Source organism: Lontra canadensis, unplaced genomic scaffold, assembly GCF_010015895.1.
Source record: "Lontra canadensis isolate GAN:19392208 unplaced genomic scaffold, GSC_riverotter_1.0 scaffold115, whole genome shotgun sequence".
In the NCBI taxonomy this organism is placed as follows: domain Eukaryota; kingdom Metazoa; phylum Chordata; class Mammalia; order Carnivora; family Mustelidae; genus Lontra; species Lontra canadensis.
Window position 1 is genome coordinate 5,132,890 of NW_022631109.1, and position 16,454 is coordinate 5,149,343.

General features: G+C 52.6%; 1 protein-coding gene across 6 annotated transcripts in view; it reads left to right on the forward strand.

Annotated features, from left to right (window-relative positions):
• The window catches only part of PRDM11 (PR/SET domain 11), a 77,565-nt gene that overhangs the window by 19,892 nt on the left and 41,219 nt on the right, over positions 1 to 16,454 (forward strand). For 3 of the 6 annotated variants that reach the window (XM_032840712.1, XM_032840711.1, XM_032840716.1), the window contains exons 2-4: positions 12,025 to 12,149; positions 12,527 to 12,630; positions 13,231 to 13,493. In XM_032840712.1, the coding sequence (XP_032696603.1) occupies positions 12,031 to 12,149; positions 12,527 to 12,630; positions 13,231 to 13,493 (486 nt within the window). In that variant the 5' untranslated portion in view covers positions 12,025 to 12,030. Of the gene's footprint in view, positions 1 to 9,410; positions 9,416 to 10,881; positions 10,903 to 11,081; positions 11,416 to 12,024; positions 12,150 to 12,526; positions 12,631 to 13,230; positions 13,494 to 16,454 lie in introns of those variants that run through there. The other 3 variants (XM_032840714.1, XM_032840715.1, XM_032840713.1) reach the window with 3 other exon arrangements.

The following is a 16,454-nucleotide window of genomic DNA, read 5'->3' on the forward strand; positions in this document are numbered from 1 at the left end:
AAATGTTTATCCTGTGCTCACTTTGCACCAGGCACTGTCCTACTTGCAGGGGATACAGCAATCAACAGAAGATAAACATCTCTGCCTTCCTGGCCTTTACATGCTAGCTGGGGAGACGGCAAAGAATATAAATGAGGGCTACGTAAATTTGCCTGTGTGAGTCAAGTGCAGGAGAAAAATACAGCAAGGAAAGCGGGGTAGGACTTGCCCAGGGACTGTAGTTTTGTCCAGGTGGCAGAGAATGTGACATTGGGTAAAGGCCTGAAGGGATGAGGGAATGAGCCCTGTGGGTATCTGGGGAAGGAGCCTTCCTGGCAAAGGGAACAGCCAGTGCAAAGGCGTAAGACGGGAGCCATGCCATGGGGCACAGCAGTAGGAACAGGGTCGCAGAGGGCAGACTGCGTCTCTCTGGGCAGCTTTGCTGGGGGCTGGGCATGTGATGGGCTTTGGGAAGGATTTGGAGCAGGGGCCCATTTGATCGGACTGGTTGGAATGGGTTCACCCTGGCTTCGGGCTGGAGAATGGACAGCAGGGGCAGAGTGGACACAGGGAGACAGCCAGGCTGCCCCTACACCCCTCTGGCCTGAGGGAGAAGGGGCTCAGGCCATGATGGTGGCGTTTCTTCCATCCCTTCCTGCTTTGTCCAGAGACCCTGTCGTTGATTTACCCGGCCTCCAGATGGACTCATTGGTTATTTCCAGTCTTTTGCTATTCTAGACCATACTGCAGTGAATCTGTTTGCACATGTGTCTCAGTGAAATTCCTAGAAGTGAAATTGGAGGACAGAAGATTATGTGCATCTTGTAAAGGTTCCCAGGCTTCTAGAGCACTCCATAAATACACCAGCTTCTGCTCCCACCGGCAGCGCGGTGAGAGAGAGAGAGCGCTTGGGTTATAGCTTCAGGTCAGGAGCCCTCAGGCTTGGGGAGAGCCATGGCTGGTGGACTATGCTGCAGGCCCTCCCGATCTGCCCCTTTGGAGGTCAAGGCACTGTGGAGGCGGACTCCTCACAGAGGTACAGCCCGAGATCGGGACCCCAGCCAGAGCAGGTTGTGGGGAGGCTGTCCCTGTGGGGCGGATGGTGATGGCTGTGTTTAGTAGAGGCCTGTCCTGGAGGGGCTTGAGTGACACAGGGACCGAACAGGAAGTGAAGTAGGACAGATTCCAGAAGTAGTGGATTCTGTTGTCAGTTCAAGTCCTGGTCTCTTAGGCACAATCTGACACCAACCAATTTTCTAATTCTGTGACACCAATGAGGTGCCCAATGACTCCTTTCAGTTCTAAGCCTTAGCACCCAGAGCCAAGCATTGATCCCACAGATGAAAGGCTCAGTCCCACCAGACAGTCCCCACCTCAGACACCAGCTGAGCGTCCTGGGACACCTGTGTTTCTGACCAACATAAATCGGGCGTTTCCACCACCTCCTCCTCAGGTTCTGTGATTTGCCAGAATGACTCACAGAACTGAGGAAAGGGTTTTACGAACAATCAACCGTTTCTGATAAAGGGTACAAGCCAGATGGAAGAGATGTGCAGCGGAGGGTGTGCGGGAGGGTTGCATAGAGCTTTCCTGCCCCCTCCAGGCCCCCTCCGCTACCCTCCCAGCACTGCTCCCTGTTCACCACCCAGGAAGGTCTCTGAATCTTGCTCAAGAATTTTTGAGGCAACTTACTGAATGAGAGAAAATATTTGCAAACCATCTATCAGAGAAGGGAATTCATATCCAAAAGACGTAAAGAACTCCTATGACCCAACAGCCAAAAAACCCAAACAAACGGATTCAAAAGTGGGCAGAGGATCTGAATAGACATTTTTCCACAGAAGACACATGGGCCAACAGGTACACGAGTCAACATCACTCATCTTCGGGGGATTGCAAATCACAACCACAATGAATATCCCGACAGTCGTCAGAACAGTTGTCATCAGGAAGGCGGGAGAGAGCACGAGCATTGTCCGGGAGGTAACAGGGAAGGAGCCCTCGTGCACTGCTTTGGGAATATCAACTGGTGTGGCCACTCTGGAAGACGATATGAAGGTCCCTCAAAAAAAAAAAAAAAAAAAAGGAAATATCCTATGATCCTGCAATTCCACTTCTGGGTATTTACCCAACGAAAACGAAAACACTAATTTGAAAAGGTATCTGCACCCCCATGATCACGGCCGCACCGTGTGCAGGAACCAAGACTTGGGAACAACCCAACTGCCCATGGCCAGATGAATGGATGAAGATGTGGTAGAGATATACAATGGAATATTATTTATCCAAATGAAAGAATGAAATCTTGCTGTTGGCGACACCATGGATGGACCCTGAGGGTATTAGGCTTAGTCCAACAAGTCAGACAAAGACAAATACGGTGGGATCTCCCGTAGGTGTGGAATCAGAGCAAATCATAACCAAGCTCACGATACAGAAAACAGACTCCAGGTTGCCGGAGGGGGTGGGGTGAGGGGAAAGGGGTGGAAGGGCGACAGAAGGGACAGACTTCTAGTGTACTTTATAACTAGTTTATTTATAAAATAAACAAGTCCTGGGGATGTAAGGTGCAATGGTGGCTATAGTTAATAACACTGTGTTGCATATTTGGAAGTGGCTACAAGAGTAGGTCTTAAGTGTTTCATCACAAGAAAGTGAATTCCGTAACCACGATAGATGTTAACTTGACTTACTGTGATCATTTCGCAATATGTACAGATAGTAGATCAGTATGTGGCGCACCTGAAACGAATATACTGTTGTATGTCCATCATCTGTCAATTTAAAAACCAAAGGACTTTTGTAGACCCCCATCTCCAGGCCCCTCCCCTCCCAAGAGATCAGTGGATGGGGCCAGAAGTTCTAACTTTGAGTTTCCGGTTCTTAACCCTAACCTGGTTCTGGTGAGCAGTCCCATCTGGGGGTTCTGTAGGGGCCCCACCCTTAGTCACTTACCAGCATAAACTCAGGGGAGCTGGAAAAGGGCTCCTTATGAATAACAAAAGACACTCCTATTACTTGGGAAATTCCACGGGTTTTAGGTGCTCTCTGCCAGGAACTGGGGACAAAGAACAAACATTACTTATTACACATAACATAATTACACATAAAGTTATTACACATAAAGTACACACAAAGCTGGTACAGCTTCATCCTCGGGGGGCTTCCCGCCAAAGGCCTTTGTACAACGTGTCTATTTCGTGACAATGGCTGCATGCTTCCCCATCCAAGTCATGAAATAGAAGTCCCTTTCTTCCCTCGGACAGGCCTAAGTAGGTCAGGTATCTGACCTGGGGAGGGGAATGTCAGGTGCTAATGAATGAAAGACCAGGTTCATGATCTAATAACTGAGGAGGGGGGATGGTATCACCGTAATAGGCTTAAATTAATTGGAAGCCCACACCTGGAGCCAAGGGTAGGCTCAGCAGGTCCTGAGAGGAACACGTCGCACCTGTACAATGTCCGGTTTTATTAGTGGGGAGGAATGGGGGAATGGAATCCAGGTAAGCCACCAGCAGGGTCTACTGTGAGAAGCAAACACACACACACACACACACACACACACACGCACGCACATATAAAAGGTGCCACCCTTGACCACATCTGTGCTTGGCTCAGGGAGCTCTTCCAACCTCTTTCTGTCAAAATCTGATCAAGGATGGAGTCAACCTGTTACCCTGAAAAGGTTCCTCAGAAGGGACCACCTTGGGAGAATGTGTTTTCTTGCCCTTCCCTCTCTCCCCTCACAGCCAGATGCGCTCACTGGAAACTGCTCCGCAGATGAAGACCTGAAACCCAGCTGGCTGGACCCCAGTTCTGCAGCTGCATGATCAGGGGCTACACTGACTGGGCCAGAGATCCCCCCATGGGAGCTCTTGGCCCTTAGGGCCCCTGCTGATATTTTCCCTTTGTTTCTACCAATGTATAAATACACACAGAAAAATCCTCATATTATAAAAGCACGGCTCAATCTATTTTCACAAACTTCACACACCCAGTGGACTAGCATCAAGATAAAGAAATAGAGCAGAGCCAGCCTCTGAGGAGCCCCTGGCTTATCCCTTTCTAGTTCTTCCCAAGGATGACCACGCACACTTCCAACAACACCATAGTTTGGCCCATTTTTTTTTTTAACTTTATATAACTGGAACCATACAGTATGTACATTTGGGGTCTCACTTCTTAGCATTGCGGCTTCATACCATAGCACGGAGCTGTGGTTTGTTCAGTCTCGTTGCTGCATAGTAATTGACCCACCGAGGTATTCTGTAAACATAAAGAAGCTTAATGAATATTGTACAGTTCCCTGTAATCAGCAAGACAAATGAATGAGCAGGCCAGATCTCTTTGCTTTTCCTTAGGATGATTGTAACTAAGCAGTGTGGTAGCTGGTTATCACATGTCAGTGTGTATAGGAAAAGCTAGGAAAAGGAATGAATTTTTTTTTTTAGATGTATTTATTTATTTCAGAGACCGAGAGAGAGGGGCTGAGGGAGGGGCAGAAAGAGAGGGACAGACAGTCTTTTTTTTTTCCTTTATATATATTTTTTTATTTTATTTTTTATAAACATATAATATATTTTTTTCCCCAGGGGTACAGGGAGGGACAGACAGTCTTAAGCAGACACCCTGCTGAGCACAGAGCCCAATGCGGGGCTAGATCTCATGACCCTGAGATTAGGACCTGAGCCTGAACCAAGAGTCAGGATGTTTAACTGACTGGGCCACCCAGGTGCCCTGAAAATGAATGAAAGATCATACAATGTATACAGCCTTTTCGGTAGACGAAATCTTTCAAAATGGGAATCATAAGGTAAAGTAAAAATAGAAGTCTTTCATGGTAGAAATATCGGGGTCCTTACTGATCGATTAGTCAATTTGCATTCATTCATCAAATGGGTAGTATGCTTGGCATTCAGCCTCGAACTTGGAGTTCTCCTTCCTCCAGTCAGTTGGTTGGGTCTTAGCACCCAGGGACAAGTGGGTGAAGATGCAGAACCTTAAACATTATCTTCTCCAGCAGTTTCTAAATTAAATGATGGTAAAGAGTTCCCTGAAACAGTTTTTAAGTGACATTATTTTTCCTCCTAAGCAAAAAGAAGAAAAGAGACACTCTTTCTCTTTAACACGCTGCGCCAAGTAACCACAAGCGATCCCCCAGAATATATCCTCCCAGACTTGTGTGTGCAAATCCATATGTGTATATATTTCTAAAATGGGATTATTTTGTATCTATCTTTTCACAATTTGCATTTTTTAAAAAGAGATTTTACTTTCTAGAGAAGTTCTAGATTCACAATAACGTGAGGGGGAGAAAGCATAGAGTTTTCACATTCCCCCTGTCCCCACACACCTGCTATGGGCCCTCCTCCCACCCCTTCCCACCCCTCCGTACCCCCGCCCCCCCGCCCTCACCTCCCTACTCCCCTACCGTGGGAGAGTATGGGGAGTGGTACATTGTTACAACTCATGCACGTGCACTGACACGCCATGCTCGCCCAGAGTCTGTGGTTTACATCAAGGCTCCCTGTTGATGCCCGACATTCTATGGATTTAAACAGACGTACCCAATTGTGGACCCATGGGTTCACAATTATCCTACCACACAGAGTAGTTTCACTGCCCTAAAAATCCTCTGTGCTCCTGCCTGTTCATCCCTCCCTCCTGCTAACCCTGGGTAACCACTGAACTTTTTACCATCTCCATCGTTTTGCCTTTTCCAGAATGTCCTATAATTGGAATCACACAGCAGAGAGCCATTCAAATTATCTTCTTTCACTTAGTGGCTTTCACTTTTCATTAACAATATGTTGAGCGTGTTGTTTCCGTGTCAATAAATATTCTTCTAAAGCACTGTTAATTGCTGTCTAATATTTCACTGTGTGCTATATATTAATTTTGCTCCTATTTTCATGGTGTGTATTTTTCCCTGGGTTGGTTGTTTGTTTGTTTCCTACTAAAAATAGTGTTGCAGAGGACAGCCTTGTGGGTACATCTTTGCACACCGCTTAATTACGTTCTTTGGAGACACTCCTAGACTTGGGGTTGTTCCTACGAAGTTTTTGCTCATTTCAAGTCTTTTGATATGTGTGGCTAAATTGCCTTCCAGAAAGTTCATACTGATTAATTTTTCCAACCAGAAGAGTATGTAGGGTCTTTCCCTCATACTCTTGCCAATTTGGAATATTACTGAGATTTTTAAAATCTTCGCTAACTTAATAGAGGAAAAATGATGTTTATTTTAATCTATATTTATTTGGGTATGAAAGTTTTGTGGTTTTCCATAAAGCATACAGGCCATTTGTCTTCTTTTACAAATTGTTTTTTTTTTATAGTATTTCCCATTTTTTTCTGTTGGGATGAGCATCTTTGTAGTATAGATTTTTTAAAAGTGTTTCTCTCCTAAAGGTAGTAACTGCTTATAAATGCCCCCTTTTTGGTGTCAAAAAATTTTTATCAATGTGCCCACCTGATGCTCTACTTTTAAAACAACAAATAAAATGAATGATAACAAGAACTCATATTTATAGAGTTATTATAATATATAGTATAATATAATATACATATTTATAGAGCTTATTATATGCCAGGCGTTATGCTGTGTAAAGCAGCCTTATGAGACAGGTTCTGTTCCGCTGGACAGATGGGGAAACTAAGGTAGGAGTGGTTCATTTTCTCCAGGTTACATAGCTTGTAAGTGGTTGTGTGGGTATCGTTTGATTAACCAAATGCGTGGTGACATTCGGCTTCCATGAATTCAATAACATTTTAAAATAAATGTATCATTCATTCATCCTAGAAGTATCTCCATACATTTACAAATCTGTTTTACGTGTAAATTAAAGGCATATATTTGCTCTAAGGGCAGTGTTTGCTGGACATGTAATTGAACAACTCCGTGTAAGAATTCTGTGCTCTTCCTCTGTTACCCCCGTGGTTTACCGTTAAGAACCACGTTGGACCTTTGATTTTTTTCAAGAAGGGGAAACCGAGGCTCAGGACAAGGCAGGAAGGAACTTGCACAAGGTCACCTAGAATGTTTACGGCACAGCCACGACTGAAACCCAGAGCTCGGGATACCCAGCCCAGGTCCCTGTGTGGCTTGGCCCCGCCTTCTAATCTCCAGTCCCTTGGGTATCAGAGGGAAGGACAAGGATGCTGTGCTGGTCCCGGCGTGGACCCGTCACATTCTCAGGGTGCCAGCCGCTAGGGAAACCGAGTGGGCACGGATTCCCAGTCCTCGGGCTACATCGGCTGCCGGGCATTCCAGGACCCTGGCACCCCGCCAAGGGTGAAAACAGAGCTGCTGCTTCCCGGGTTGCCTTCTGCCCCCTCCTCTTGGGTTTGCATCTCATTGCTGGGTTTGCAACATGCCTAATCTCTGCGTGTGCAGACTCAGAGGAGCCAGCTGAGAGGAAGCATTGCCAGCAGCTCGGAGTCCTCCACGAGGCCTGCTGACCACCCCTCCCCCAAGCCCCTCGCTGGACGAACAGGTCCAGAGCGGCCCGCAGACATGGCTCCTGGAGCTTCAACGGGCTCAGGCTTTATGGTGCCCGCTGAGATGGACCCAGCGAAGGACACTAGCCCATGGCGTTATCTCTCTCTCTCTCCCCAGATGGAAGTCCTGCCACATCCCACCCTGCCCCCACAGCCTTCATTACAGACACAGAAAACAGCTGTAGTGCACATCAGTCATACAAGTGAGACTCGGTTCTGGTTCCCCCAGGCAGCCGGACTCTTCCAAGAATGGAGAGAACTTAATTGTGCGGTCAATAAATAAATATCAAATACTGTGTACTCTGTAACCCATTGTAGTTCCCTTTTTGCTCTAGCTGCTGGGAGGCTCAGAAGTGAATGGGCGGCTAGATGACTAGCCATCTTATAACAGATGCTTGGTATGATTGGCATCAACCTTTCTCCATGAAATCTCTGTCCCGTTAAGTATTCTATGTTTGTGTTACAAATCATCACAATGCTTTTTACGTGATGAAGGTGGGATGTTAGTAAAAAATTGAACATGAAAGAAAATGGCCAGTAGACATCTCTACTTTGAGATAGAAATGCTTTTCTCAGAAGAGATGGTTTTCTGCTTAAGACTCAGAAAAGTGGCTGTACGTCTCTTTTCCTCTCTCTCCCTCCCTTCTCTCTCTCACCCTCCATCCTTTATTCTCTTACTCCTGCTTTTCCCTCCTTCCCTTCCCCTTTTTGGGTCCCCCTACCCAACACATATCTTCTTCCTGCTCACCCCTTGCCTCTGCCTCTGGGTGGCGAGTTTAATACTAACATCCTTTACAGATCCGTAGCACTTGGCTCTTCCCAAGGCCTCGTCCCAGCCTTTACCTCATTTATTCCTCATGGGGATTGCCTGGCAATTATGATGATTTCCATTTTACCAGGAAGACACTAAGGCCTGGTGAGTTTAAGTGATGTGCGCATGCTCACAGCATACACTCTTCCTATCAGGTTCAGATCCAGGACTCATGAGTCTAATTCCATCACACTCTCCGCCGAACCTCACTGCCTCTCAAGGCCAGCCTCACCCACCAGACCACCCACGTTGCCTGGCCAAGATCGCTGAGAGTACCCCAGAGAGAAGAGGATTCAAAACAATAACCTCCCCATCCTTTTGAGATCTCTTTAAGAGCTGAGATTCTCAGTGGGGCCAGCAGGACCTATGGAGGGGGGCAGTGAATTGCGACATGGGCCATCTGGTCAATCATTTAGTAAATATTGAGAATGAGCTATGTGCTAGGCAAGGCTGAGACTAGGGTGCGGCAATAAGGTACCTTAGGTGCCAAACTCAAGGACGCTTTCACTTTTCAGGTGCTGTTCCTACAAGGGCAGGACCTGGAGAGGTGGTGTCTCCTTAAAGTTTCTGCCCTGGCACGTTGCTTGCCTTTCACTAGTTCTGCCTTGGTACCGGGCAGGGTTACAAGTGCTGGCTCTTCAATGGTCAGTGCCTGCCCTCGTGGAACTTACCATGTATTATGGGAAACAGGTATTAATCAAATAGTCACGCAAACAAAAGACTGTTCTAAGGGTGACAAGTGCCATGCAGAAATGGACATGGGGCTGGAGGTGTTATGGCAGTGGGGGTGGAGGGGGGTGGGGAACAACAGTGAGAGCTGAAGGATCCATAGGCGTTTTTCAGGTGTGCTTCGAGGAGAGGACACAGCAAGTTCACAGGCACCACAGCAGGGTGGAGGTGGCATGGGGGCAGGGCCCGGGGAGGAGGAGGCCTGTGCTGGTGAAGGATGGAGGGGCCAGAGCAGGAGAAATGCAAAATGGTCCCAAGCAGTCTGTTTCTAATAAATTGCCAGAGTCTGCAAATGATTGACTTAAAAAAAACAAATCCAATCCAATGGAGAGAATTCAAAGCCACCCCTTAATGAGGTCACTCATACCCACCTTCCTGATCAGCTTTCTTCCCGGGCAGGTATGCAGAGACTGTGCCTAACCCCCTCCAAATTCATCTTCGTCCATTTCCATACGGCAATGTCTGTGATAGACTCTAACGCTAGCCACGTTTTGCAGCTGAACAAAGGCCACAGATGGGGTGGCCTAAACAAGATTTATTTCTCACAGTTTCAGAGGCTGGGAAGTCCAAGATCAAGGTACAAGCCAATTTGGTTCCTGGGGAGAGTTCTCTTCCTGGTTTGCACACTGATGCCTTCTTGTCCTCACCTGGGGCATAGAGAAAGCCAGCTCTGGTGTCTCTTCCTTTTGGATTAGGGCTCCACTTTTATGAACTCATTTAATCTTTCATACCTCCTCACAGGTCCTGTCTCCAAATACAGTCACATTAGGGCTTAGGGCACCAACATAGGGGGTGGGAGCACACAAACTTTCAGACCCTAACACCTGCGGGTGCGGGTTTGAGGGGGGGGGCTGGTCACACAGCCAATCACTGGGATTTTAACATAAACGGTGCCCCTTTGGGAACCTAGGCCTCTAACCACCAGTCTTCACTACCTCAGGATGTATTATGTGTGAATGCTGCCCCTCCCAGTGAGAAGTGCTCTTCAGGGAAGGAAGCCTTCAGTAATCCTTTACAAATCCTTAGGACCTAGTCCCTGCCTGGCAGCTGGACTTGTGGGCTGCCGATCCCACCCCAGGGTTGCCCGGTGATCCTTCTGGAAGAGGCTGGGCTGAGAGTGTGGCATGGAGGTGTACCAGACCTGAAACGTAACGCTTGAATCTGGGGGTTCTCCTGTTTCCAGTTTACTCAGAGCAGGCCCCCAGCTCCAGTCTAGACTCCATCAGGAACGGACTGCGTGACCTTGGGGGAGTCCCTCGACATCTTCCCGCCCTGGGTTCCTGTCTGGTGACCGCAACCCTCCTCCCTTGACAGGTGGCTGGGAGCCATTCGGTGGGCCAGGAGGTCGGTGTCCCCCTCCCACCGCCGCAGGCGCCGGTTCCCCACCCCGCACCGCGCAGGTGGGGAAGGGGCGGCGTGCGGCGCGCCCGGCGGGTGGGGGGCAGGCAGGGATCGGTGGTGTGGCCCAGTTCGCCGCAGGCCGCGCCGCAGCCACTCCAAATCCGCTGCGGTCGCCGGGAGAGAGTGCGGGGGGCCGTCCGCGCACGTCGCCGACCGGCTCCCCACGCCCGCCCTCTCCGGGATCGGCACCCCCTCCCCATTCCCCGCGCTCCCGGCCACCCCAGACGCCCGCCCGGCGCCCCCCTCCCCGCCCCGCTGGGGGCTGCACTCCCCCCTCCCCTCGGGTAGGCCCCCGGCCGCCGCCCCTCCCGGGCGCCCGGTCCCTCCCGCTCCCCGCGCGCCCCCCTCCCGGCCGCCAGCCAACTGCGTGCCCCCGGGGCCGGCAAGAAGCCACATGCCCCCGCAAGGAATGCCGGGCCTGGCGGGCGGGGGGCGGCGCTGGGCAGGGCCGGGCCGGGCAGGGCAGGGAGCTCCCTGCCGGGAAGGTTGGTGAGAGGGAGAGAGCGGCCCGCGCCCTCCCCGGCCCCCCGCGCCGCCCCTGCGCCCAGCTGCGGGACCTCACACTTTCCCCGCCGGACACGCGGGCGGGACGCCCCGCGGGGCTGCGGGAGCCGGGGTGGGGGGGGGCGGTGGCCCGGGGGCCGGGGAGGGGCGACTCGGCCCGCCCCGGGCAGCCCCCGCCCCCCTCCGCGCGCCCCCCGGCCCCGCCGGCTCGGAGGAGGGGGCAGGCCGTCGTGTTTCCCCGCACCCCTCCCAGCCGCCGCCGGCTTTGGGGCCCCGGTGGGGAGCAGGGGGCTGATTAGCCGAGGAGCAGGGGTGTGGCCAGCGGGGCCCCGGGTAGTGAGTCACACACGCAGCTCGCCCAGTCCCGGGCCGCGAGCGCGGTCCCAGTCCGAGCCGCGCGCCGCCCTGGCCCGAAGAGTGTCCCCGGGCTTGGCATGAGGATCCCGGGGTGCCGAGGGAGGGGCTGAAGCCCGGCGCGGTGGTGGAGGAGGGCGGTAAGCGGCGGGCTGGGGAGACTCCCCTAGAGAGAGCGGGTGGGGCTTGGAGTCAGGGCTGGCCCTGCCGGCCCACACCAGGACCCCCAGGCCCGCCTGTACCTGCTCTGAGCTGGCAGAGCGGGCTTGGCCACATTCCCTGGCAGCCCCTGAGTGAGGGGGCTGCGCAGCCCGTGCCGAGGGGCCAGGTTCCTCTGTCAGTCCCTCTTTGGCCCCAGCTGGACCCGAGTGGGTCCCTCTCCCGGTCCCTCATTGCAGACTTTTGTGCGGAGGCTTCTGTGGAAGTCTCATCCTTTGCCCTTTCTTTGGTCTCGGGGTCCATGCTGTGCTATCCAGTCCTGCCCCCTGGCCTGAGCTGCCCCTCGGCCTCTGACCCCATGGGGCTGGTGGCTCCAGTCTTCCCCAGGACCAGCCCGGGATAGAAATGGCATTTCCTCTTGGCCGGGCTACAGCTGTTTTTGTTGTCTCTGTTCTCAAGCGTTTCCTCTGGGGATGGCAGGGAGGGTAACCAGACTCCACGGGACCCCTGCTTGCCCTCTCTGACACTCACCCTTCTTCCCCTGTCTCTTTGATCCTCTTCCTGTGCTGGTCCCGCCTTCGTGTCCCCAGGACAGAATGACTGACAACATGAAGGAGTGCCTGGCCCAGACCAAGGCGGCTGTGGGGGATATGGTGACCGTGGTGAAGACCGAGGTCTGCTCCCCACTCCGAGACCAGGAGTATGGCCAGCCCTGGTGAGGCCCTGACGTGGGGGCAGGAGAGGGAGAAGTGGGGAATCTCGGGGCTGGGTTGGTTGCACGCCCTGGGGAGAGTTCCCACGCCTGGCCCATAGTCCTTCGCCTGCTTTGGGCAGCTCCTGGGAGCAGATGTGAGTGAGCACAGGCCCTAGAAGACCAAAAGAACCCACATGGTGGCCCTAAAGGCCTAGGCCCAGGTCTCAGAACACCTACCTTTTCACGATCCCCTGCCCTGAACAGGCTGGCACTCCATCGCCCGCCCCACATCCCCACGTCCCTGTGGCCTCCTGGCCAGGTCCATGGCTTCTCTGCCCACCAGCCTCCCACTCTCTGATGGCTTCTTTGCTTCCTTTACTGGCCCCTGGCCTGGCCAGCTCTAGGAGACCAGACCCCTCACCCATGGAAGTGGAGCCCAAGAAACTGAAGGGGAAGCGTGAGCTCATCATGCCCAAAAGCTTCCAGCAAGTGGACTTCTGGTGTAAGTGGAGCCTTGGGCTGTTCCTGGCTTTCTCCTCCCTTTACCCCTTCACCCTGCTCCCCCGCACCCATACCCCATCTCTGCTTAGGGAATTTGCAGCCATAGGACTAATGATAGGCGCTTGCCTATGATGTATCAGAGACCGGTCCAGGCTTCCATTAATCCTCACCCTTAACCACTGAAGTGGCCCTTATTGGTCCCATTTTCCAGGTGAGGACCCTGGGGCTTGGTGGGGGCTGAGAGCCCTGCTTCGGGTCCCACAGCCCTCAGATTCACACAGTTGCTGTTCCAACGCGGGCCCGTCTGCCTCCAGAGCTAGGCTGTGAACTTGAAACAAAGGGAGCTCCTGGCCTCCTCCTCACTGGCAGGCGTGTCTGCCGAGCCCCCAGGGAGGGGAATGGGTTTTTACCACTGAAGACTCAGGGGCCTGTGGCTGGCTGGGGTGGAGCCAGGGCCGGGACTCGTGAGTCCCATGCAGTGTGCTTTCCACTGCCTGATGCCGTCCTCAGGGTGGGCCTCCCTGCAGCCCCTCAGCCTCCGCCGTGGGCGTCCCGCCTCCCCGCACCAACTGAGGCTCTTTCGCTCTTTCCGTCCCTTCAGTCTGCGAGTCCTGCCAGGAGTACTTTGTGGATGAGTGCCCGAACCACGGTCCCCCAGTGTTTGTGTCCGACACGCCAGTGCCCGTGGGCATCCCAGACAGGGCTGCCCTCACCATCCCGCAGGGCATGGAGGTGGTCAAGGAAGCCAGTGGGGAGAATGACGTGCGATGCATAAATGAGGTCATCCCCAAGGGCCACATCTTCGGCCCCTATGAGGGGCAGATCTCCACCCAGGACAAATCAGCTGGCTTCTTCTCCTGGCTGGTGAGTGTCCCCTGCCTGGCCCGAGCCGTGGGAGAGGGTGCTAAGGAGCATGGAAGGAAACCAGCAGGGGGAGCCATATGCTGGCCCAGCCTGGCCTGAGAGCTTTCCTGCCATCCGTCCAGGATTCGGGGATGATGGATCTCGCTATCCCCTTGCCCTGGCTGAGTAGGTGTGCCACCCTGGGTGGCTGATGGCCATGCTGAGGGGCCCGTCTGGCTGGGGTCATCAGTAGAATCGGTGGGGCTCTAGGGAATGTATGGCCGGCCGGCCAGGCGGAACTCAGGGCTGTTTCCCCGTGAATGTTCATGTGTGTGTCTGGCGGGCCATTGTGTGGCATTTACAAAGGGTTGACCCAGGCCTTCCTCCGCAGTGGGTGACTTGGGTCTGGGGGCTGTGGGAATGCAGAGCATGACATTCAGCCCAAAAAGCAGTGATGCTGGGTGCTGGGCTGGGTACTGGAGGAAGTCGCCCCTACCCTCAGGGAGGGGACAATCTGGTGGGGAGAACAGATACTGGACAGGTATGTGCACACATGATCATTGCTAGGGAAGGGGGAAGACGGGACACTCTCGAAGCAGAGGGAGACGGTGGTGTTCATGGTGCTCGGGGATCTGGGGCCTGGAGCCCAAGTTCGTTCTGTCAGCCAGCTTTGCTGGCGTTTTACTATCAAACGTGACCTTGGACGAGTCATTTAACTTCTCTGTGCCTGTGTTCTATAACAGAATAACAGAATAATTATAATTGATGGTGGAGAGGAAATAGGTCAATACTATGAAGTTTTTAGAGCCATGCCTGCCTTCGGGAAGCATGCAGTGAGTATCAGCTATTATCGTTGTCGTTGGCCTCCTTGAGGGGTTTGGGCAGGATTTCCTTCAGCTTGAGACTTGAGGACTGAGTAGCAGTCAGGGGACGGGAGATGGAAGAATGCTGTAGGCACAAAAGCAGCTGAGTGAGGGAAGCTCCCAACAGGTCCGGTGTGGTGTTAGCAATGAGCTCAAGAGTCAGTGTGGAGAGAAATCAGCAGAGAAGGAGGCAGGGGCAGATCACGCTACATTTCCTGAGTCTGGGTAAGTGTGTGCTTCTCCTGTGGGCTGGGGGAAAACATTGAAGCAGGCCAGGCAGAGGCCTTGCAGAATGGGCAGGGTAGGGAGCAGAATGGAGAACCGGGATGGGCAGGCAAAGATGCTGGTTTCAACTTGGGTGCTGGGGGCAGGCACATTCGCGAGAGGTTCAGGAAGGAGAATCTCTGAGATTTATTAACGGATGGGATGTGGAGGTAAGGAAGAGGGTTTGTAACGATCTGAAGAGGAAGGATTATTAGGGATGACTCTTGACTCTCGGGAGTCAAGCTTGAACAGAGAGGGAAGAAGGCAGAGCCAGTAGAGAAAGTCAGGCTTAGGGAGTAGGAAGATCATTCATTAGTCATTAATTAAACCCTTCTTGTGGGGCTCCTCTGTGCTAGGCATTGAACTGGCCTTGGGGATATAGTGATGGGCCAGATCAGACATCAGTCCTGCCCTCATAGGGCTTCTTATGGGGAAGCTAGAATGAATCAAACAATAAGATAAATAAATGTAAAATCATGATTCAGGAGATGAAGAGACAGTGAGGCTAGGAGAAAAGGGAACAACTGGAGGAATTGGTGTGACCAGAGGTCGGGGAAGGTTTCCTGATAGTGGAGCTGTGATTGACAGGAGAGAATGCCCACCAGATGGACAGAACAGCATGTGCAAAGGCCCTGTGGCAGGAAAGAACGGCACATTTGCATGACTAGAAGAAAGTCATTGTACCTGGAGTGGAGCTTCATACCTGGAGTGCAGCCCCTGGAGTACCAGGGGCCAGGAGGGGGGAGAGAGAAACTTGGAAGTCTAGGGCCCAGTAGACCAAACTGGGACTTCTGCTCTTTAAGAACAATAAAAAGTTTTGTTTATGTTTTGAAAGGGTGACTTTGGGTGCAGCCTGGAGACCAGATCAGGGGTGGGGGCATTGGTGGAGAATGGATGCCCACATCCCACTGAGAGGGCTACATTCGTTCTCTACTTTGGTGATAGTGGAGGCTTGAGCGAGAGTGGAGTGACGACATGGAGATAGGCGAACTGGTTTGTGACCCGGTTCAGGGATGAGTGAGACTGACTGGCAAACAGATCAGTTGGTCTAAGTAAGGGAGAGGGAATTGGCCAGAACAAGTCTTTCCGTGTTCTGCTCTCAGTAGGTCAGGAAGGGGACTCTTAGAAGTGGAATGCAGGGCAGGGCCTGGGCGGAGGGCGAGATCCCCTTTCTGGTTTTGGACTCGCAGAGTTTGGAGTGACGGCAAGGTCCCCAGTGGCCTTGTCAACTAGGCAGTTAGCTACGTGTGTGTGGAGCTGGGAGAGGAGGTTTGCAGATGTCAGTTCCTGAGTCACCGGGATGTAGGTGTCGGTAGGGCTAAGGGTGCTGAGGGCAGCCCCCAGCGAGAACAGGTGAACGAGAGGTGGAGAGGGCCTAGGGCTAGCGGTCCAGGAGGGGAACGTGATCCTGCAAGGGAGATAGGAATTGCAGCCTGAGAGGTAGGAAGGACAGAAGGGCCAACAAGAGAAGGGCTCAGAAGTGTCCACTGGATTTAGTGCCAGAGAAGTCACCGGCGACCTTGGCAACAACTACTCGGTCAGACAGTGGTTCTTGACCTGGGGGAGTTGGTGCCCCCCCCCACGCCCAGCCCACCCCAGACGTTTGGTAACATCTGGAGACATTTTTGGCCATCATAACTTGGGATGGGGATATGCTACTGGCATCTGGAAGGCAGAGACCGGGGATGCTGCTAAACCTTTCACAGTGCATGGGACAGCCTCATCCCACGAAGAATGATCTGGTCTCCGTAGCCGATGGTGCTGTGGTGAAGCCCTTCGAGAGAGCGGCAAGGTGGGAACACTGTTAGGTGACCAGTAGACTCACTTCTCGGAAGCTGGAACAGCGGTGAGATCA